The 19,436-nt window shown below is 31.3% G+C and overlaps 1 protein-coding gene across 1 annotated transcript in view; it reads right to left on the bottom strand.

The window, feature by feature from the left end:
* Positions 1 to 19,436, bottom strand: part of LOC106461055 (prolyl endopeptidase FAP-like) — a 63,109-nt gene that overhangs the window by 42,169 nt on the left and 1,504 nt on the right. Inside the window, exons 2-7 of the mRNA XM_022387893.1 lie at positions 18,429 to 18,481; positions 15,478 to 15,547; positions 7,722 to 7,842; positions 3,116 to 3,285; positions 2,241 to 2,338; positions 371 to 497 (exon numbers count right to left, since the gene is read on the bottom strand). Coding sequence (XP_022243601.1) covers positions 371 to 497; positions 2,241 to 2,338; positions 3,116 to 3,285; positions 7,722 to 7,842; positions 15,478 to 15,547; positions 18,429 to 18,481 — 639 coding nt within the window. The remainder of the gene's footprint in view (positions 1 to 370; positions 498 to 2,240; positions 2,339 to 3,115; positions 3,286 to 7,721; positions 7,843 to 15,477; positions 15,548 to 18,428; positions 18,482 to 19,436) is intronic.

Raw genomic sequence — 19,436 nt, 5'->3', positions numbered from 1 at the left:
GATCTACATGTGCCTAATGTTTCCGTTTATCAACGTTATATTTTAAGATCTGTGCCAGAACTCAGCTAACAGATGTTTCCACATATAAGAGCTATCTTCAAATTTTGTACACCAAAAAAACTTTTCAAATAATGAAGATTCTGAGATGTGTTTATCTGTTGAAAATAAAATAGCTAAACAACTTAAACAGGGCTACTAAATCAAAAACAAAACATCATAGCATATATAATTAAGTCCAATTTAACTTTTTATAAAACTGATATATCTATGAAATAGAAATGATTTTATTTAAGAGAATGTTTTAATACAAAAGGGAATTATTTAAAGGAGCAATATAGGAACAGATTGTCATAATTTCAAACATTATTACCTTTAAACACTGCCAGTTTCTCTTTTCTTCACATACACTGATTATGGAGTAGTTCTGTGATCTTTGTAGCCACACTACTATTAAACGACTATTGTCAATCCAAGCAACTTGAGTAAAGTAATGTTCCCTGAAATGATCATGAGTAAATTTACTACATTATATATATATTTAATAGGTATCATACTATAAAAAAGTAATATCAACTGGTAGTAGAGCACATCACTTAATCCATTAAGGTATATACAGGTCACAATCAATATCATTTTGTAATTATAATCAACAAACAAGAAACATAACTTACTTCATCAAATTTCATACAAAACATAATCACAACACAAATAAACAAAATTATCAATTATATCTACTCCCAACTCAAACTATTAATATTACATTGCTTAATTATTATTAAGCTTTATAATTAAAATCACAACTACACTTCAAAATTAGTTGAAATTAGCAATAAATTAAACTCCTACATTTAACTTTTGACATTCCTCTAAACAAAACTCATTACACTCAGAAAATAGTGCAAAATGATAAAAAATAAATTTAAAAAAATTGATTACTGGAAATGGGGCAATTATTATTAAACTACACATTCATGCCTTTAATATTAATAATATTCAACTGCTTCTAAAATTTTAGTTTTAACTAAAGTGTTGTTTGAAATAAAACGTGTTAAAATGTAGTGTGATATATTACTTCAATACTGTGTGCATTAATACATTTCACCTGTAACAAGAATCAACATCACAAGGTAATATGTTACTCCAGTGTCAAACTAGTTAATTTATAGCTTGTTTACTTTGGCAGGCATTAAAATCATAACAGACAGAAACGTTGTCTCTCACTAAGTTATTCATTTAATTCTAAATCAAGTTATTGCTACGAATAAGAAAATAATATTTTACAGTAAGATACTGCTACTGGACAAAGTATTATTTTATTTTTCAATATTACTTACAAATTTTTAACTTATCCAACATCTAAATTTGTTTATTGAACAGAATTAATTAACAAAAGGGTATTTCAAACAAAACATTAAAACAAATCAGAAACAGTTGAGAAAAACACAGAGCATTAGCAATTACTGAAAACAAAAATCAAATCTGTGTTCATAATTTACCTTATGATGTATGGTTAGTTTTAATTAAAGATATAACAGAGACCAAGATTATAAACAAACTAACTGTAAATGTTATATGAAAAGATATGAATACGACAGAGATTACATGCAATTTTGCCATCATAGATTTGATGTATTCTAATGTTTTACCCATATTTAAAGTTGCAAGAAATGGTGGATTTCCTCAACCTTAGCTTAAAAATGATTCACAATTTCCTGTTTATTTTAAGTGTGCAATTTCAAATTTCTTTTAGACAATCGTTAGCACCTAATGGTTTTCTTGACAAAATAATTAGGTCATTCAATTCTGACCAACAGCTAAATGATTTGCTGGATTAAAGTTACTTTAAAATTGTTCTAAACACATTGAAGTTATTATTATAAAGTATTGTTTTCAATGTTAGCCAATGTAAATGAAATGTTAACTAAATTATCATGTTAAAAAACAGACTGAAGTTAACATTTAAATTTAAAATATTTGCATTTTAACAAAAATGTCAAAAATCAAAAAACAAATGTTGAAACATTTAAATTCTAATATTCAATGTTATTTTGAGTTTTATACTGATTTTATAATTAAACATTTATTTTCAATGGTGACCCTACAATGTCAAGGATGTCTCTACTAAATGTAATAAGCTCAGTGAAACCTAATCATTGTGAGATTCTCCTCTTACATGAAATTCACGGAAACTAAGGAAAAATTCTGAATTTGTAGAATTAAATTGCAAGCCAAGCACTTACTTATCTTTCATTTCACGTGGTAATACAAGATCTCTAGGTACAGGCTTGCTACCTAGTTCCACAACTTTAAGAGTGACCTCAGGATTAGTAGTACCTGGCTGCATTAGAAAAACATATGATATACGTAATACTGTTTATAATACTCCTTGTAACACAGAGCTTCAAATGCTAAGACATGGCAGAATATTCATAAGACAATCTCTATAGCTACATACTAAAATGTTAGTTACAAAACATAAAAGTATGCCAATCATATAATAACAATTATTTCAGATACAGTCATGTGAGTTCCTTTCTGAATAAACACACAGGAGCATAAAATATACTTTTAATAACATTTCAAAAAACCTTAGCTTAAGTAGAAACTCCTGAAGTATTTGAGCAAATTAAGGGTCTTTGTAATGGTTTTCCTAATTTGTAAAGATATAAAGTGTCAACCATGGGAATAGTCAGGGGTGAAATTCTCAAAAAAAAAGTAGAGGTACTCGACTGGGTGAAGTTTACCTGTTTTTGAAAAAGAAAATAAATCTACGTGTAAATATAAAAATGACAAAACAGCTCAAGTAAGTTCCAGTATTAATACTGCCTTAAAAAATAAGTTCTGATACTCAGTACCAATGAGTACCAGCAGAATTTCACCCCTGGGAAAAGTATCTGTAGTGTTTTCCATATTACATGTCAAAATATTTGTAAAATATTTTTCCCACATCTAATATAACTAATTAACAGCTTGGAATAACAAAGTATATATTAAACTGTTCAGTTTATTAACTTAACCTTAGTATCATTATATAAAGTTCTTAATACACAATTAATTACTTGCTTTAATTTGTACTTTGTTATTAAAAAACATAAAAAATATAAGCTTTACATACCTTTGGATATTTTGTGCTAATAATTTTTGGATAGATATTATTTTCATCTTCATAACTGCCATACACAGAATATTTCATTTCTTTAACATAAGTGTCATCAAAAACTGCATAACAGAGTTTCTTCCCATCATCTGACCACCAGACAGCATGGTTTGTTTCTAATATTTCCTCTGAGAAGAAGAATTAGTAGAATGTAATAAGCAGAATGTTAATGTCAGATTTTCATTTCTAAGAAAACTTGAACTAATGGTACTGCTGCTTACAATAAACTTTGTTATACCCATTTTATTCTACATTCACGACTATACGACAATAAGTTCAAACTGTATTCTTTGTAAGTTTGCCATACAGAACTACTATTAATAAATACTTATAGCTAATACAAGCCTATTACAGCATATATAGTTTTAATCTTTAAATTATCTAGCAACTTTATACAACTGCTACAAATGTAATAAAACATATCCAATTTTTCTGTCACAACAGAAAGTTAACAAACCTTTAATAATAATGTCATTAGAGTAAAAACTTCAACAAGGGTGACTTCATACAATCCTTTAACCAAATGTGTATAGGGTCTAATGCACCAGCTATGTGAATCTACATGAAATGTGGCAAGCTTTTAGTAATATGTACAAGTCTGTTGTACACAGAAAGTCAGGTGCATTATAAAAGTATTCGTACTGAAGATATGTCTCTGAATTGCTGACATCAGTCTGTCATAAGTCATAAGTCATAGTGCAAGTGATTTTCGCATGAAGAATAAAAATACTTTTATCAATTGTATAGTTTGTATATTGCATTTGCATAACCTCTAAGATCTGAGAAAGGCATATTTACCAGTTTCTTCAGTATCCCTGTATATTGTATCTGGTAGTTACTCTCCTGTACCATAAACTGTTGCTAGATCAGCAATATAGGGTAAAATGGATAGTTGATAACCCTGACATCAAATATACCTGTTGAATGGCACTCTATAAAAAGTCATGATATGCAAACTTTGACCCCCACCTGTGCACATAGGACTAATGAAAATTTGACTCTGGACATTATTTAATCGCCAAGTGTAGTTCCACATAACTTTTCAACAGTGGTAACTTCACACAAAAAAGTCAAGGACAAAATAATTCAGACACAGTAATCCCTAAATCATGATAATCTAGCACAGATAGTCCTGAATAGTGAATCTAAGCAATCATTCTTTAGTACCATTAAAGCTCAACAGAAAAATTCAGCAGAAGTATAGTTCCATAAAACTGTTCAATAACAGTGGCTTCAAATAGTCCCTCAGTAAGAATGATAAGGTTGCTTAAGACCATTCTTTTAGAGCAGCAACTCTACAAAACTGTTTAAAGATTAAACAGCTATTAATGATAATAAATTCACACAACCCTTCACTGATATTGTGACAGTGATCAATCCTTCAAAGATGATCTGACTACAAACATCTAGACACAAAGATCAAACAAACAATTCATTATAGTAAGTAGAAAAATGTGAAGATGATAAAATAAAGAAATTAGACTTTTAAATATAAGTCACCTTGAAAAACTATGGTTGTATTTTATTTTCTTGATTATATTTTGAGCAAATGTTATTTTTCAAGCCAGAAATAAGCCTATCAGTTAATGAGAACTACAGGAACGTTTTGAAAGGGCACAATACATAAGAAAAGAATGTAACAAGAGATAGAACCATGAGAATTAATCAATATAGTAATTACAATATAATAAAGTTAAAGAGCTGGTCATTAAATAAAGGTAATAAAAATTATTAAAAATATAAAAACAAGTTTGCAAAGCAAAGAAAGAAGTAACTTAAACATTTTTAAGGTAATAAATGATGGTTATTTTAAAAATTTTATAAGTTAAGCTGAACTATTCCTTAATACTCAAAGGACTTAAATAACCCAATATGAAAACGATATATTTTTTTCTTGTGGTTCTTTGATTGATGGTATTTCTTGTGGTAAGTATTTTAAAATGCTCAAGGGAATGAAACAACTGTAATCAAATTTACATAGGAGAAACTAGCTGAAGGAACACTTACGTAGCATCTTCAATAAAGATCAAGATAAATTTATAGCTCAGCACTTCAACAAAGCTGATCATTCCCTTAAGCACTTTAAAATACTTGCCCCAACACATGCCCTTTCCAACACCAATCAAAGAACCACAGTCAAAAAAAAGAAATAACTTTGAAGTTGGGGTTTTTTAAGTCCTTTGGGTATTAAAAAGCAGCCCAGCGTTTTATAAAATGTTTCAAATAACCTTCATTATTACCTTTATAATGTTTAAATTATTTCTTTCTTTGCTTTTTATTACCTTTTATTAATCACCGGCTCTTTTCTTCAGTCTTATTATATTGTCATTACTATATTGATTAATTCTCGTGGTTCTATCTTGTGTTATATTCTGTTCTTGTGTATTGTTTTTTTTTTCAAAATGCTCCTGTAGTCGTCATTAACCAAAAGGCTTGTTTCTGGCTTGAAAAAAGAGCATTTGCTCAAAACATCTCCAAGAAAATTAAATAAAACCATAGTAGTTAAGTTGCTGTATTTCCAAAAATCTAATATTTCTATTAATGACAGTAAGTTGACACAACCCTTCACTGATTCTGTGACAAATTAATCCCTCAATGATGATGTAACTTCAAACAGTCTTTCACATACATGGTGGAATAGAGGAGGGGGGTTTACTGGAGGCACTTACCAAAGTGACCCTTTGAATAGAGAATAAACTTTTGAATAAATGCTATGGAAATTTGCTGTTTCAGTTTTGAAATCAAAGACAATGGTTAATGCACTAAATATGGTGCTTCCAGTAGTCACTGCCCTCAAAAAGTCAAATATTTTCTGCTACCTATGGTGTTTCAGTAACGGTTACTGCACACAACCCTTTAATAACAATGATGCTTCATAATCTTTAAATGTCAATATGAGTTCATAGAAACATTTTTAGTAATTTCAAAAAGTCCTTCAGCAACTGCATGAGTCCACAAAACAATCAATGGCAGTGAGTTTTATACAGTGTTTTAATGATAAGAGTTGTACAAAATCCTTTAACAACAAATGACTTCAATCAGGTAAGCTGTCAGTGACAGTATGATTACAGGAAATCTCTGATGGCAGTGTGATATCAAATACACTTTCCATTAAAGTGGAATTAAATACAATACTTTAATAATGATTTTACTTCTACACTATCAATAACTATGAGACTTCACTTAATCAGTCAGCAAATTTAATTCAACACAAAACTTTAATGAAAGTGTAATGCTACACAACCATTATGTGACAATCTAACTCTACATAATCTTTAAATCACAATGTCACTCCACACTGGTGATAGTTTGTCTGCAAACAAATCTTTAATGGCAGAGTGAATTCAAACAATCCAGCAGTTGTAACATAACACAGGTGTATTCTAATATTTATTGTTTAAGAGTAGACTCAAAAAAGAAAAAAGAAGTTACCTTTAAAAACCCAAATATATATAATAATGAACAGATTCATGATTGAGAATATCTGAATAATTACACCAGTCTTCAATAACTGTGGTTCCAGTTGTAATTAACATATACTTCATTTATAACATTAGTTTAATTTTCTTAATTCTTATGCAATTTTAATTGCATGTACAGTAATTTAAGTACAGCTGATAAGCTCATCTTTAATCCAAAAGAAACACAGTTAAAAGTATTGTATATATAGGTTTTTAAATAAAATTAAAACTGTAGTATTTAAGATGCTCCCACCCAGTAGTTTAGTTGATAAAACAAAAACTTAGTGAATCTCAAGATATATCGCATTGTATATGGAAAAAACGTAAGCAAGAAGTATTATATTTTTTTCATGTTAAATGTTTATTTGAAACAGGAATACTTGAAAACTCTTTTAAAAACTTTTTAAAGGCAAAATGCTTGAGCCAGTTGATTTGATTTAGGTTTTTTAAATGAAATAAGAATACAAAATAACTGAATAAATGACTAACAGTTTTAACAAAAAGCAGAAAATAGTAACAAACAATGATGCATGTTTTGTAAACAAAAATACTTCCAAGTGCTATTATTTATTGAAATATTTATTTCATAAAGTGATTATGTGTTAACATTAATCTGTCCTGTTAATTTGAAAGACTCTTTAATTGGTATATTTATGATCTGCACAATAAAATGGCTTTTTTTTGGTACTTCATTAGTTTTTTTAAAGCTAAACAATTTATGTAGGATTTCCCTAGAGCATTTACAAATAGTTTTTAATTTTTCAAATCATTCAATATAAGTATTATTTATTGGCTTTTGGTTTGTTTTTCATATTTATTAAAAGCTACATAAGGGCTATTGCTAATGGTCCCTAATCTTGAATTGGTAAGTTATAGAGAAGGCAGCTAGTTAACAGCAGCCTCTGCTACCTATTAAGCTATTCTAAGCAAGTGGTGGGATCCAGAGCCTAGTTTGCTAGTTTAAAGAAAAATATCCTTAAGTAAATCAGCTATACAGTGATCACAGTTTATTCAGTATTAATGACTTAATTATAGTTTAATTTAAAAAAAGTTATATTCTTCAGTTGTAAAAACCAAATCATAAAACTGATGCAGTGATATACCTTCATAAATCCAGTCGGGTATTCCATTGTAAATTATTCCATCTTTACCATTGATGGTGATTTGTATAGGGTTGGCACCCACGCTTGGTATATAATAGACATTATTTTTCTTCACAAAAACCTGCAATTGAAAGCAAACAAATCAAAACTTATCTTTGAAATATTAAGGTTATTAGTACTGTATCATAAATCTTGTTTATTTTATCAAATGTTTGATAGCAAAGGTAGTTTTTAAGGCTGCCATTAAGTTTAACTAAAGTTCAGGAGTAAAGATGGTCATGATCTAATTTTTTTTTTTACATGCACACTGTTCTGTGAAAACAGAATTGTATGCAGCACAGAGCACTGTGAAAATATTACAAAAATTAAGAGATTGATGTTATGTCCACAATTATTAGAAAGCTTATAATTAATGTGACATTACAACTACAAAATGTCATACTTTACCACATTACTTATGATACAAAACTTTTATAGCATCTTTGTTTGATCATTTATTTATCTTATCCAGTAGTCTCATAATTTTCAGAGGCAACCTCATCCCTCAGTGGATGGTTTTGAAAAAAAAAAAAAAAGATTATTTGATGCATAACTGAAATAACCAGTTATTCTCTTACTGATTTTTGTAAGGTTTAACTAAGCCTCTGTAATTTAAAGTATTTGATTCTGGAGGAGAAACAAATTTCTGAGTTTATTCTTCTGTAATATTTAAACATGCAATCTGATATTTAGGCTCAACTCAAAAGAAATAATTATTTTTTAATTGAACTTGATTTATATTATTCTGTGATCTCTGTGTATATGATGTCACCTATAGTTACGTTCTTTGATCCAATTAATTAATTAAAATTACAAGAGCACTTATATGAAAGTGGATGTAAGGTTTCCATTCTATGTACTCTTATTATGAATGCAAGTTAACTTGTTACATTAATTAAACAGCCTTGCATTAACTACAAGGGTTTTCAATCTAAAAGATATTCTTGTAAATTGATATGTGTATAAGTAAGATTATTGTAAGTTAGTTAATATTCCAAATATACATATACATACTTAATAGTTAATATTTATGATAAGCACATTGTCGGGTTTTAATGTATGGGCTGGATTCTTTACAGTAGGTGTCTGTGATGTGTTGGTAATACATTTCAACAATAAACAAACAGCACACAGTCCACTTGTTTTAAAATTATATGTTAAAACAAGCCACATGTATATAAAAAATGTTTGTTACACTGTTGGTTCTCACAGTTGTATCCAAAGCTTTAAATAATTGTTTCTTTTTGCAAATTCCAAATAGGCTGGTTCAGTTACTTTAGAACACAATTGACAAGACAAATTCTTCTTCTCTACTCAGTTATTATAAATCACCACTATATGCTCTTTATGGGTAAACTCAGAATCATGCGGTTGAGATCTATCTATTCTATATCAAACTACATTTTGGATGAGTATTTATAGCCTGACAGAGGCCTACAACATTTCATACACTAGGAGATATTATGATGCAATAATACTCAATAAAACAACAAGAAAACCTAGAAGGTTCTAGTAACATGAAGCAATAATATAACAATAACCAATTCAAAACAACTGAACTACACAACGTATGATTCATAAACAGTTATGTAAACTAACCTGCAATAAACACTTGCATTAAACTTAAATTGAAACAGTCATGTATACTCAACAACAACTTTAAGAAAAATATTTACAATATTTCTTATACTATATTCAAAGACTGTTTACAGTTCATGCACAAAATCTACTCATACAATCCCATCAACATCTGCAGTCCCCTTGATGGCCTCAATGTGGAACTGGTAATTTTAGTTCTGGAGGAACAATTCCCACCTCATTATCCTCACATTATCCACAGTTTTGCACCTCTGAATGCGTGAAAGGGGCTGATGATCCGTCTGAATGATGAACTCCTTTCCATAGAGGTAGTTCTGGAATTTCCACAAGGCAAATATGATGTTCAGACATTCTCATTCAATCACAGAGTAGTTCTTTTCTCTACTCAACAACTTTTTATTGACGTACATTACAGAAAACAGTCTGTCTACATGTTCTTGCAGAAGCACTGCTCCAATTGCAACATCTGATATATCAGCCTGAACGATGGTTTGTTGAAATTTGGTATTTTAAGGATTGGGGAGCTAATATGTTCTTCAATTTCTGGAATGGCATCTGCTATGGTTGTTTCCACTTTATTTTGTTGCATTGGCATTTCTTGGTGAGGTCAGTTAGTGGTGCAGAGACTTCAGCATAGTTTGGATGAACTTCCGATAGTATCCTGCTAACCTCAGGAAGGATGCGACTAGCTGCTTGATCATAGGAGCTGGTGCATCTAGTATGCAGGTTAGCTTCTCATCTTCTATGGCTAGCTATCGGTCCCACACCTTGTGTCCAACAAAGTCCAGCATAGAATAACCAATGCAGCACTTAAATGGTCCTACGAGATACTGGGTGCAGCAGCGAGAACCAGTCTATTATCTGCTGTTCAGGTGATGGGCAAGGTATATCTGTTTGTGCTGATTGATGAAACAGTGAGAAAATGTTCTATAGTGAAAATAAAGGTGGACACTCCATACTATGTGGGAGGCCTTGAGGCCATATGTGTATGAAGGCACCCATCTACGACTTAGTGATTGGTACAGAGACATCTCAAAAGTAAATAGACACCATGATATTTATTCAATAGTTATTTAATTAAGAAAGGCATCCAACGGCTCCCATGGCCAAGCCAGTCATCTGATATGAACCCCATTTAGCATGTCTGGGCCATACTTGCTCGAGGAGTGAGAAGAAGTTCCAGAAAACCAGCATCCCATGGAGAGCTACTTGATGTTTTGCGTGCAGCATGGGTCAAAATCCTACAGGACAAAATTGCACTGAAAATTGCAAGTAGCAAATCGACTAAGTACTGATGCATATTTGTAAACATTTTTGTCAAGTTCATAATGTGAGAAAAATAACTATTGAAAAAAAATCATAGTGTCTATTTACTTCTGAGATGTCTCTGTAGTATACCAGGCAGTAAAAGTTTGAAGGAGCCAAACAGAAAGGAGACTGATGAGGCATCTGCAATCACCATAAGAGCTCAAGAAAAGAAAAGTAAGCAAGACATCAAGCCCCTGCAAGTCTCAAAAGTTGACATCCCAAATGTATGTTTACAGGAATTGAAGGAAGCACAGAAGAAAGACTCTTTATTGCAGAAATTTTGGGACAGTGCTCCGGAGAAAGTTAAGCACGAAACAAAGGGGAAAGGATTTACAGAATAAAGAACTCAAAGAGAGAGTGCTGTACTGGATCTGTCAAGGCAGTTCTACTGGGGAAATTAAACAGATCATAGTACCAATAGAATATCGGACTCAAGGGATGAAGTTAGCTCACAAGTAGAATTTGGAAGGACACCTAGGAGCAAATTAGATGGCACACAGAATCACAAACAGCTTTCACTCGTTTGGGGCCATCAGATATGTGACCAGATTCTGCAGGTCCTGTGACATCTGCCAAAGGACAGTACCAAGAGGAAAGGTAGCCAAGGTGTCACTGGGTGAGATGCCTCTCATAGAAGAGCTGTTCAGCAGAGTAACTGTGGATTGACTGGATCACTAGCACCTGTATCCAACAAGAGCAACTGGTATGTGCTGACAGTAGTTAACTATGTGACAAGTTACCCAGAAGCCATAGCATTGCCAAAGATAGAAACAGAGACAGTATCACCAGATACCACAGCCAAGAAACTTGGCCATTTACCACTGTAGAATCCTGGTTGGTTATTTACATTAATGTTATTTACATTAATATACATTTTCTTGTCCTCAGCATAGCCTTCACCTATGAGCATGTTGTGACTTGTTGGCACCTCTGAATGTTTGTCACATGCTCCAATCACTATTAGCACTGTTAGTCCATTTGCTAACTTGAGCTGACTATCAATCACGCTCTGGTTAATCATGCCATCTTTCTGTTCATGAACTTTGGGCTGCTTGGATTGGCTGGCCCTGATCTCATTGTCATTCTTGGGTCCTCTGTCTTTCTGTTGAGTGAGCTTGAAAATCTCAATTTTTGCTCTTATTCTCTCTATTTCCAGTCTCTCCTTTCTCTCTCTCCTTTCTTAAAGGTTTGGGCTCATATTTCATGCTCATGTTCTGCTTTCAGTATTTCTCTTTTTTCTTCTCTTTTCTACCTCATTTGAAGCTCTTCTCTCTCTCTAGGTCTTGTTGTTGTTTAACAAACTTTCTTATATCACCATCATTAAGCCCAAGTCACTTGCCTCTCAAAGTCGGTTGACATAGTTGTTTACCACTGTGCAAATATAGGTCTACTTTTGCTTGCTATTGTTTACATCTTTGGCCATTTACCACTGTAGAATCCTGGTTGGTTCACCACTGTCAGGTTTTATATGTAAGGTGAATTCTTTACTGTAGGTATCTGTGACTTGTTGGTGATAAATTTCAACATTAAACAAACAGCAAACTGTCCACTTGTTTTAAAATAACATATTAAAACAAGTCAAATGTATATACAAGTGTTTGTTACACTGTTGGTAATCGCAGTTGTATCCACAGCTTTAAATAATTGTCTCTTTTTCAAAGGCCACACAATCTGGTTCAATTACTTTAGAGCACAGTTGAGAAAGACAAACTATTCTTCTCTCTACTCTGTTATTACAATACAATATTTAATAATTTCACTTTGAAAATCGCCACTATACACTTTTTATGGTTAAATTCACAATCATGCAGTCTAGATCTATCTATCTAACTAGCTTTATCTAACTATCTCAAACTATATTTTGTATGTGTATTTATAGCCTGACAGTTATAGAATGTTCCACACATTATGAGATATTATGATGCAATAATACTCAAGTAAAACAAGAAAAACTTAGAAGGTTCTAGAAACATTAAACAATAATATATCAATCATCAATTCACAACAACTGAACTACACAACATATAATTCGTAAACAGTTATGTAAATAAACCTGCAATAAATTATCACTTCTAAATATAACTAAATTTAAAACTCGTACTATATTTAAAGTATCTAAGTCATAACCCTTGTGTTAAACTTAAACTGAAACAGTCATGTATAGCTAACACACATAAAAGTTTAGGCTGATAAGTCTATTGAAGGAGTGTGTTCATGGCTGGATTGAGGAGGAGAGCAAATGGATGTAATTTCCCCAGGCCCCATGGTTTAAGTTGCTCAATAACTATGAGAAAAATATTACATTTATCATAAAAGTGGATATCTTATTTAAAAAAAAACATATGTTTACAGCTGTGCCACTATGACAACAGTATTCATCCCCTTAAGTCAGTACTTGGTGGAAGCACCTTTGGCAGCAATACTTCTGTGAATCTTTCTGGATAGGTCTCTACCAGCCTGACACAATGGAATGGTGTCATTGTTGCCCATTCTTCTTGGCAAAATGGCTCCAATTCTAACAAGTTTGTTGGGGATTGTTGATGGACCACAATCTTCAAGTCTTGCCAGAAATTTTCTATTGGATTCAAGCCAGGGCTTTGACTAGGCCACTCCAGGACATTCACTTTCCCTATAACATGATGCTGCCACCACTATACTTGACAGTTGAGATGGTGTTGACTGGGTGATGTGCTGTGTTGGGCTTGCACCAGACGTAACACTTTGAATTTAGAGTAAAAAGCTCAATTTTTGTCTCGTCTGATCACGAAACCTTCTGCCTCATGTCTGCAGTATCATTTACATGCTTTGTCGCAAACTCCATAGGAGATTTAAGATGATTATTTTTCAGTAATGGCTTCTTTCTTGCCATTCGCCCATACAGACCAGCTTTGTGTAGGGACCAGGATATTGTCGACGTATGAACACTGACTCCCATCTCAGACATGGAACTTTGCAAATCTTTCAAAGTTACTGTTGGTTTTACAGTGGCATCCCTAACCAATTTCCTGCTTGCCCAGTTGCTTAGTTTGGAAGGGCGGCCTGATCTGGATAGTGACTGGGTGGTATGAAATACACTTAACTTCTTAATGATGGACTTTACCGTATTCAAAGGAATAATCAGCGACTTTGAAATTTTCATGTTTTCCTGATCTGCTCTTCTCTACCAATTTATCCCTGACTTGTTTGGAAAGCTCCTTGGTCTTCATGGTTGGTTTGTCGCATCACTATGCAACTTGTGACTTGAACAGATACATCTACTCTGAAATCAAGTTAAACTACTTTGATTATATGCAGACAGAAACCATTATACTAATTTTGTGACCTTTCAATCTAATCTTTTGCACCTAAATTGATTTAGGGTTTCCATAGCAAAGAAGTTGAATGCTTATGCAATTGAGAATATCCTAATTTTCTTTTAAAATCTAGCTTACTTACATAATATCAGCATTTTTCTAGCTTTCTCAGTTTGAAGTAGATAGTGTAGATTCTAAATATAAAGTCCCATTTGAAAGTTTCATGATTTCAATCTCAGACAGCAACAAAATGTGGAAACTTTGCAGGTGGGGTGAAAACTTTTGTAAGGCACTGTACACTTTCTGATCACCTACCTACAAAAAATCTCCAATCACTCTTGATGATCTATGTGGTATTGTAATTACAAAAAATAACCTGTTTAAGCTTCATCTACTCTCTAAGTATTCTGAAATTGTGCACAAAATGTATTGATAACCTTTTAAAACGTTTAAGCTTACACCAGGTTCAGGTATACAATTTGTTTATTTATATTTATATTCTGAGAAAAGCAGATGTATAATTGTGTTAGGTAAGTTGAATCTGTACATTTATTTTGGCCTAAGTATATGTGCATATGTTAACATAAACTTATGCAAATAAAAAAAAACTCATCAACTAATTCTGTTTCATATTTGGAAAACATCTGTTTGTTATTTATAATAAGCCGATCATTTAACAGAATCTCAACCAGAAAATTACTCTGTACACTATCACAAAAAATAGATATGTTTGACTTTATTCAGATATTGTATTAATGATGCCTGACTAAAACTTTTAAAATACTGATATTAATTATGTTTAAATAGAGTTTAAACATTTAAGAAACCCTATTTCACACATTCATGCCAGAGTCACGTTGCATTGAGTTGCGAGATAATCCATGATTAAAATCAGGAGCCCTATAAATTATTTATCAAGTTAAGTTTCTGAGGTCTGCTGCTGAACATCTTAAGGAATTTCATATAATGTCTCAAAGAAATAAAATATTCTTTTTCCTTGTATTTGTATGGAGTATGTATTATGTGGTTCAAATGTAATAATCTACAGCAATTAAGGTTTTTTTTAGAACACTGATTCACTGGGTAGTATTGATTGTTAGCCATAAATCTAAAATATTTTGTTAATTGCTGTATAATTTATGGTTTAAAATAGTGAATGGAAGATCATGTGTATTATATGTTCCAGAAAACAATAGCTTGAATATAAACATCTAGAATGATTCTAGACTAAACCATGTGTCATTTAGAGGAAACCAACAACTTTACATACTGACCCTGGTAAATTTTAAGTATACATTCTGTTACCTTTAGTTCTGGATGTCTGTACATGTTTTTCCAACATAGTTTAAAAATGCTATGTTTATGTACATTTACCAGAAACACTTCTCATACAAAACAACTAATATTTTACAAAGAAATGACCACAGGAAGAAAACATGAATATCTCACTGCATGTATTACTCAATACCCAAGCACCATAGAAAATAATTCAAACTTAATACCATATGTGGACCTACCATCTGATTATGAACCGGTCCCCAAGCTGCATACTGTAGCTCCTCATCATCCTCCAGGGGGAGCATTTCTCTAAACAATCAAAAGAGAAAAGTTGAATTAAAGTTCCCATATTTAAGATATCTAAATTTAATAGTCATAGATAATGTTTTTAGGAAAAATCCATTTCTAACAAAGAAGTTACAACTATAAAAATAAAAAAAAATTATTTTATCTCCCAGTATATTATAGTTAGATAAGTTGTAAGTGTGTATAGTCAATATGTAACATCTAACTTCTGACATTAAGCAAAGTAACAATAACAACTCTCATATTTTCTCTCAGCTTGTTATTTACTCTACTATTTAAGAGAATGATACATCTTTTTACTAAACATCACTAAACTCAACATCAAGTACATTTTCATTAATCTACTTTCATTACACAATTAACCCTATTGGTACGGGTACCCTTTACTGTGCATGACACAAGGTTTTAGTGTCTTGCATTCAAAATTTTATTAAACTACTTTTTGTTTACGTTATACCAATTACAATAGCATAAAATCTTAGCTAATAATCCATATTTTAATAGTATACAAGTTTTAAGTTCTTAATTCTAAAAGGAAATATATAAAAAAATCCTGAATTTCCACTACTGTAACACACATGACGAATTTTTTCTTAGCATGTCATCATCCCTATTTTATTCATCACCTCTCAAAAATGTACAAAATTAAATGTAAAATGCTCTCTATTAAATCATTATTGCTCAAACAGACCATAATTTTTATGGCCTTCAATTTTTTTGTTACAGAGCTATCAAAGAGGAAATCAGACCCCTCCTGCCACATCCTCTCTTTCACAATTGGTTGATAGTTCTCTCTTACGTTTCATTATATATTATTCATAATCAACAGAAAGTCAAGATTTTTCATCTATCAAATGGTGTATTGTATAACATTGTGTTCTGAACAGATAACCGTCACTCTGAGTAGCAACTTCGTTCCCATGGGAAAGTTAACGACTAGCTTGGATGAATTTGTAAGGGCTCTTGTCTCATAGTTAGAAAGCCATGAAAATGTTTTGAAGTAAGTGAATTTGTCTATTTTTTGCATGTTATTTGTCTATATTCTTTGGTGTATTATTTAAGTAAATTAAAATTGTTAAATGCTTCACCATAATTGCTAAAAAAAAATCAGGCTTAACAATCGAGGGTAAAAAAAAGAAGATTGAGTAAGTACTTTATTTCTTGTTTTTCATATTTATCTTTATTTATTATTATAAAAGTATCTAAAATTAAAAGTACGGATCCTTTTAAGTTATTTAAGACTAGAATAGGTAAATTAAGTAATAATAATATTATAATTAAAATTGTTGATGAAGCACGCATGCGAGCAGCTTGTCGGTAATGTAATTTGATAGCGTATTGTGAACTGCACGTTCCCCGAGTGATTTACAAATTATAATGGTGTGGATAGCAATTAGACATGCTTCAAAGGACAATAAAACAATAAAATTTAATTATAAATAGATGTATAACGTTACAAACTTAGAGCTACGTAGGATAAACAAATGTAGTTTCAGGTTACAATCTGAAGTCACACTAGAAAGAAAAGAAGGTTAATTTAGGTTTATTTCGATTTTTTGTGGTCGAATTGACCGATCCAGTTTTGAGATTAGGGTAGAGAAAATAACATATATACTATAAGGAGTTAGTGAAAAAAAACGTTTGAAATGCATTTAGAAGGTTTTAGGGATTACACAAAGGAAATTTGAGAGATGACGAAAAGTATTTTTGATTTTAACATGAAAATTACTTTGCACACGGACTATTCAAAACAAATACTGAATATATTTATGTACAAAACTTTATTTTATTTTATTAGAAATACTTCACTAAGAAATATGACTTTTTGTGTGTGAAAGACTTGTGATATTAACTGAAAGACTGCCAAATTTCGTGAAGATATACCCAATATATATAGAGTTATAAGTATTAAATTGATGTCATTGTTAAATGACAATAGATGGTCATGTGACTCGGTCAAATTGACCAACCCCGTGTCGGAAGAGTTAACATGAAGATACATTGCATTAACACTTAACTTTTAAAACAGTCGTCATATATTTAGAAAGAACATTACAAATGTTAGATATACATGACTGTTTCAATTTAAAATTGATGCAAGTGTTAAATTTAGTTATGTTTAGAAGCAATAGATTATCACAGGTTTGTTTAGGTAACTGGGTACGAATCATACGTTGCATAGTTCAGTTGTTGTGAATTGCCATTTGTTGTATTATTGCATCATGTTACTAGAACCTTTTAAATTTTCTCATTGTTTTAATTGAGTCCTACTCTATCATAATATCTTGTGGTGTTTGGAACATTCTTGGCCTCAGTCAGGCTATAAATATGCATCCAAAATGTAGGTTGAGTTAGTTAATTAGATATAAATAGATCAAGAGAGAGAGAGAGAGCTAGACTGCATGAGTTAAGAATAATAATTTGTCCTGTGAAATTGTATTCTAAAATAACTGAACCAGCTGGTGTGGACTTTGATGAAAAAAAAAAAGATCATTATATGAAGCTCTGGATACAACTGTTGTAACCAACACTTATAGTGGTGATTTTAAAGTGAAAGTATCACAGACTGTATTGTAATAATAGAGCAGAAATAATAAGTTGTTTTGTCAAAGTGTTCTGAAGTAACTGAACCACTCTGTGTTGACTTTAACAAAAAAGAGAATTATTTAGAGCTTTGGATACAACTATGGTAACCAACAGTGTAACAAACATTTTTATATACATTTGACTTGTTTTAATATATTATTTATAAACAATTGGACTGTTTGTTTATTGTTGAAATTTATTTTCAACAAGTCACAGACACCTACTGTATAGAATCTGGCCCATATATATAAAACCTGATGATAATGAAGGACTAAAAGGCTATCAGGATGCTACTTACTCATTTTTCAAGTCAAAAATCTTGTACTTGGCTGTGTAGGAATGTCTGTAAATCTGGTGTAAATAATAAGATACAGTGTGAATAAGAAAAACATAACATAATGAATCAGATAATAAACTAAAAGCTGTATCAGAATCACAAAATGAAAGATATATCTCTTCATTCTCATTTAGTTTCTATAATAAGAAAGTTATGAGGCTTAATTTTCTGTATTCATAAAACAACACAGATTGTTTTAGTGATGCTCAGACACAAGGGATTTTAAAAGTATGATCAAAATAATGAAGTTTTAATAAGAATTGACTAAATAAGATGAAAAAGAATGATTAATTAAACATAAATGTTTTCATAACAAAATAACAATATGTAAGACAACAGAATCATAGTTCAAACAAAAGTGGCATAATGAGATGAAAAACAATGATATTTAAAAAATACACTTAGTCATTTTAGGATAAAACAATGAAGTTACCAAAATAAGTTAGCACATCAAGATGAAACATAACTAAGGCTTAAAAAAACAAGTTATTAAAATAAAATTTCATATGGTGATACAGTTATTAATTATGTGTATGTAAAATGAGTGGTTAAACTGAGGGGAGGAGGCCTAGTCCTCCATAAGCATATGCAACAAAGGACCAAAGGGAGCTGAATCAAGATTATAGAATAATTGAAAGTATATTGTTACGTCTCCGTTTGTTAATTAACTTTCCGTAACTTCGTTCCGACGAAACTTTAGCGACACAAGTCCTTACTTAATAAAATTGGTTTATTCTTTCCGAATACAACTTTACGATACACTTATTTTCAACAATCGCGCTAAAACAAACGCTATATCAACGAACATCAACAATACTTCTGACTGCAGTTCAATTACTCACTATCTACACTCACATTACATTACCGTCACGTTGTCACCCTCTTTTATATACCAGACTACCCTATATCTAGTAAATGCTAGAGCATTCGCCAAAGTACAGGACAGTTCTAGAAAGTAGAGGGCATGAG

The sequence above is a fragment of the Limulus polyphemus genome, unplaced genomic scaffold (assembly GCF_000517525.1).
Source record: "Limulus polyphemus unplaced genomic scaffold, Limulus_polyphemus-2.1.2 Scaffold889, whole genome shotgun sequence".
NCBI lineage: Eukaryota > Metazoa > Arthropoda > Merostomata > Xiphosura > Limulidae > Limulus > Limulus polyphemus.
The sequence above is the reverse complement of the archived record's forward strand: the minus strand, read 5'-3'. Positions and strand labels throughout refer to the sequence as shown.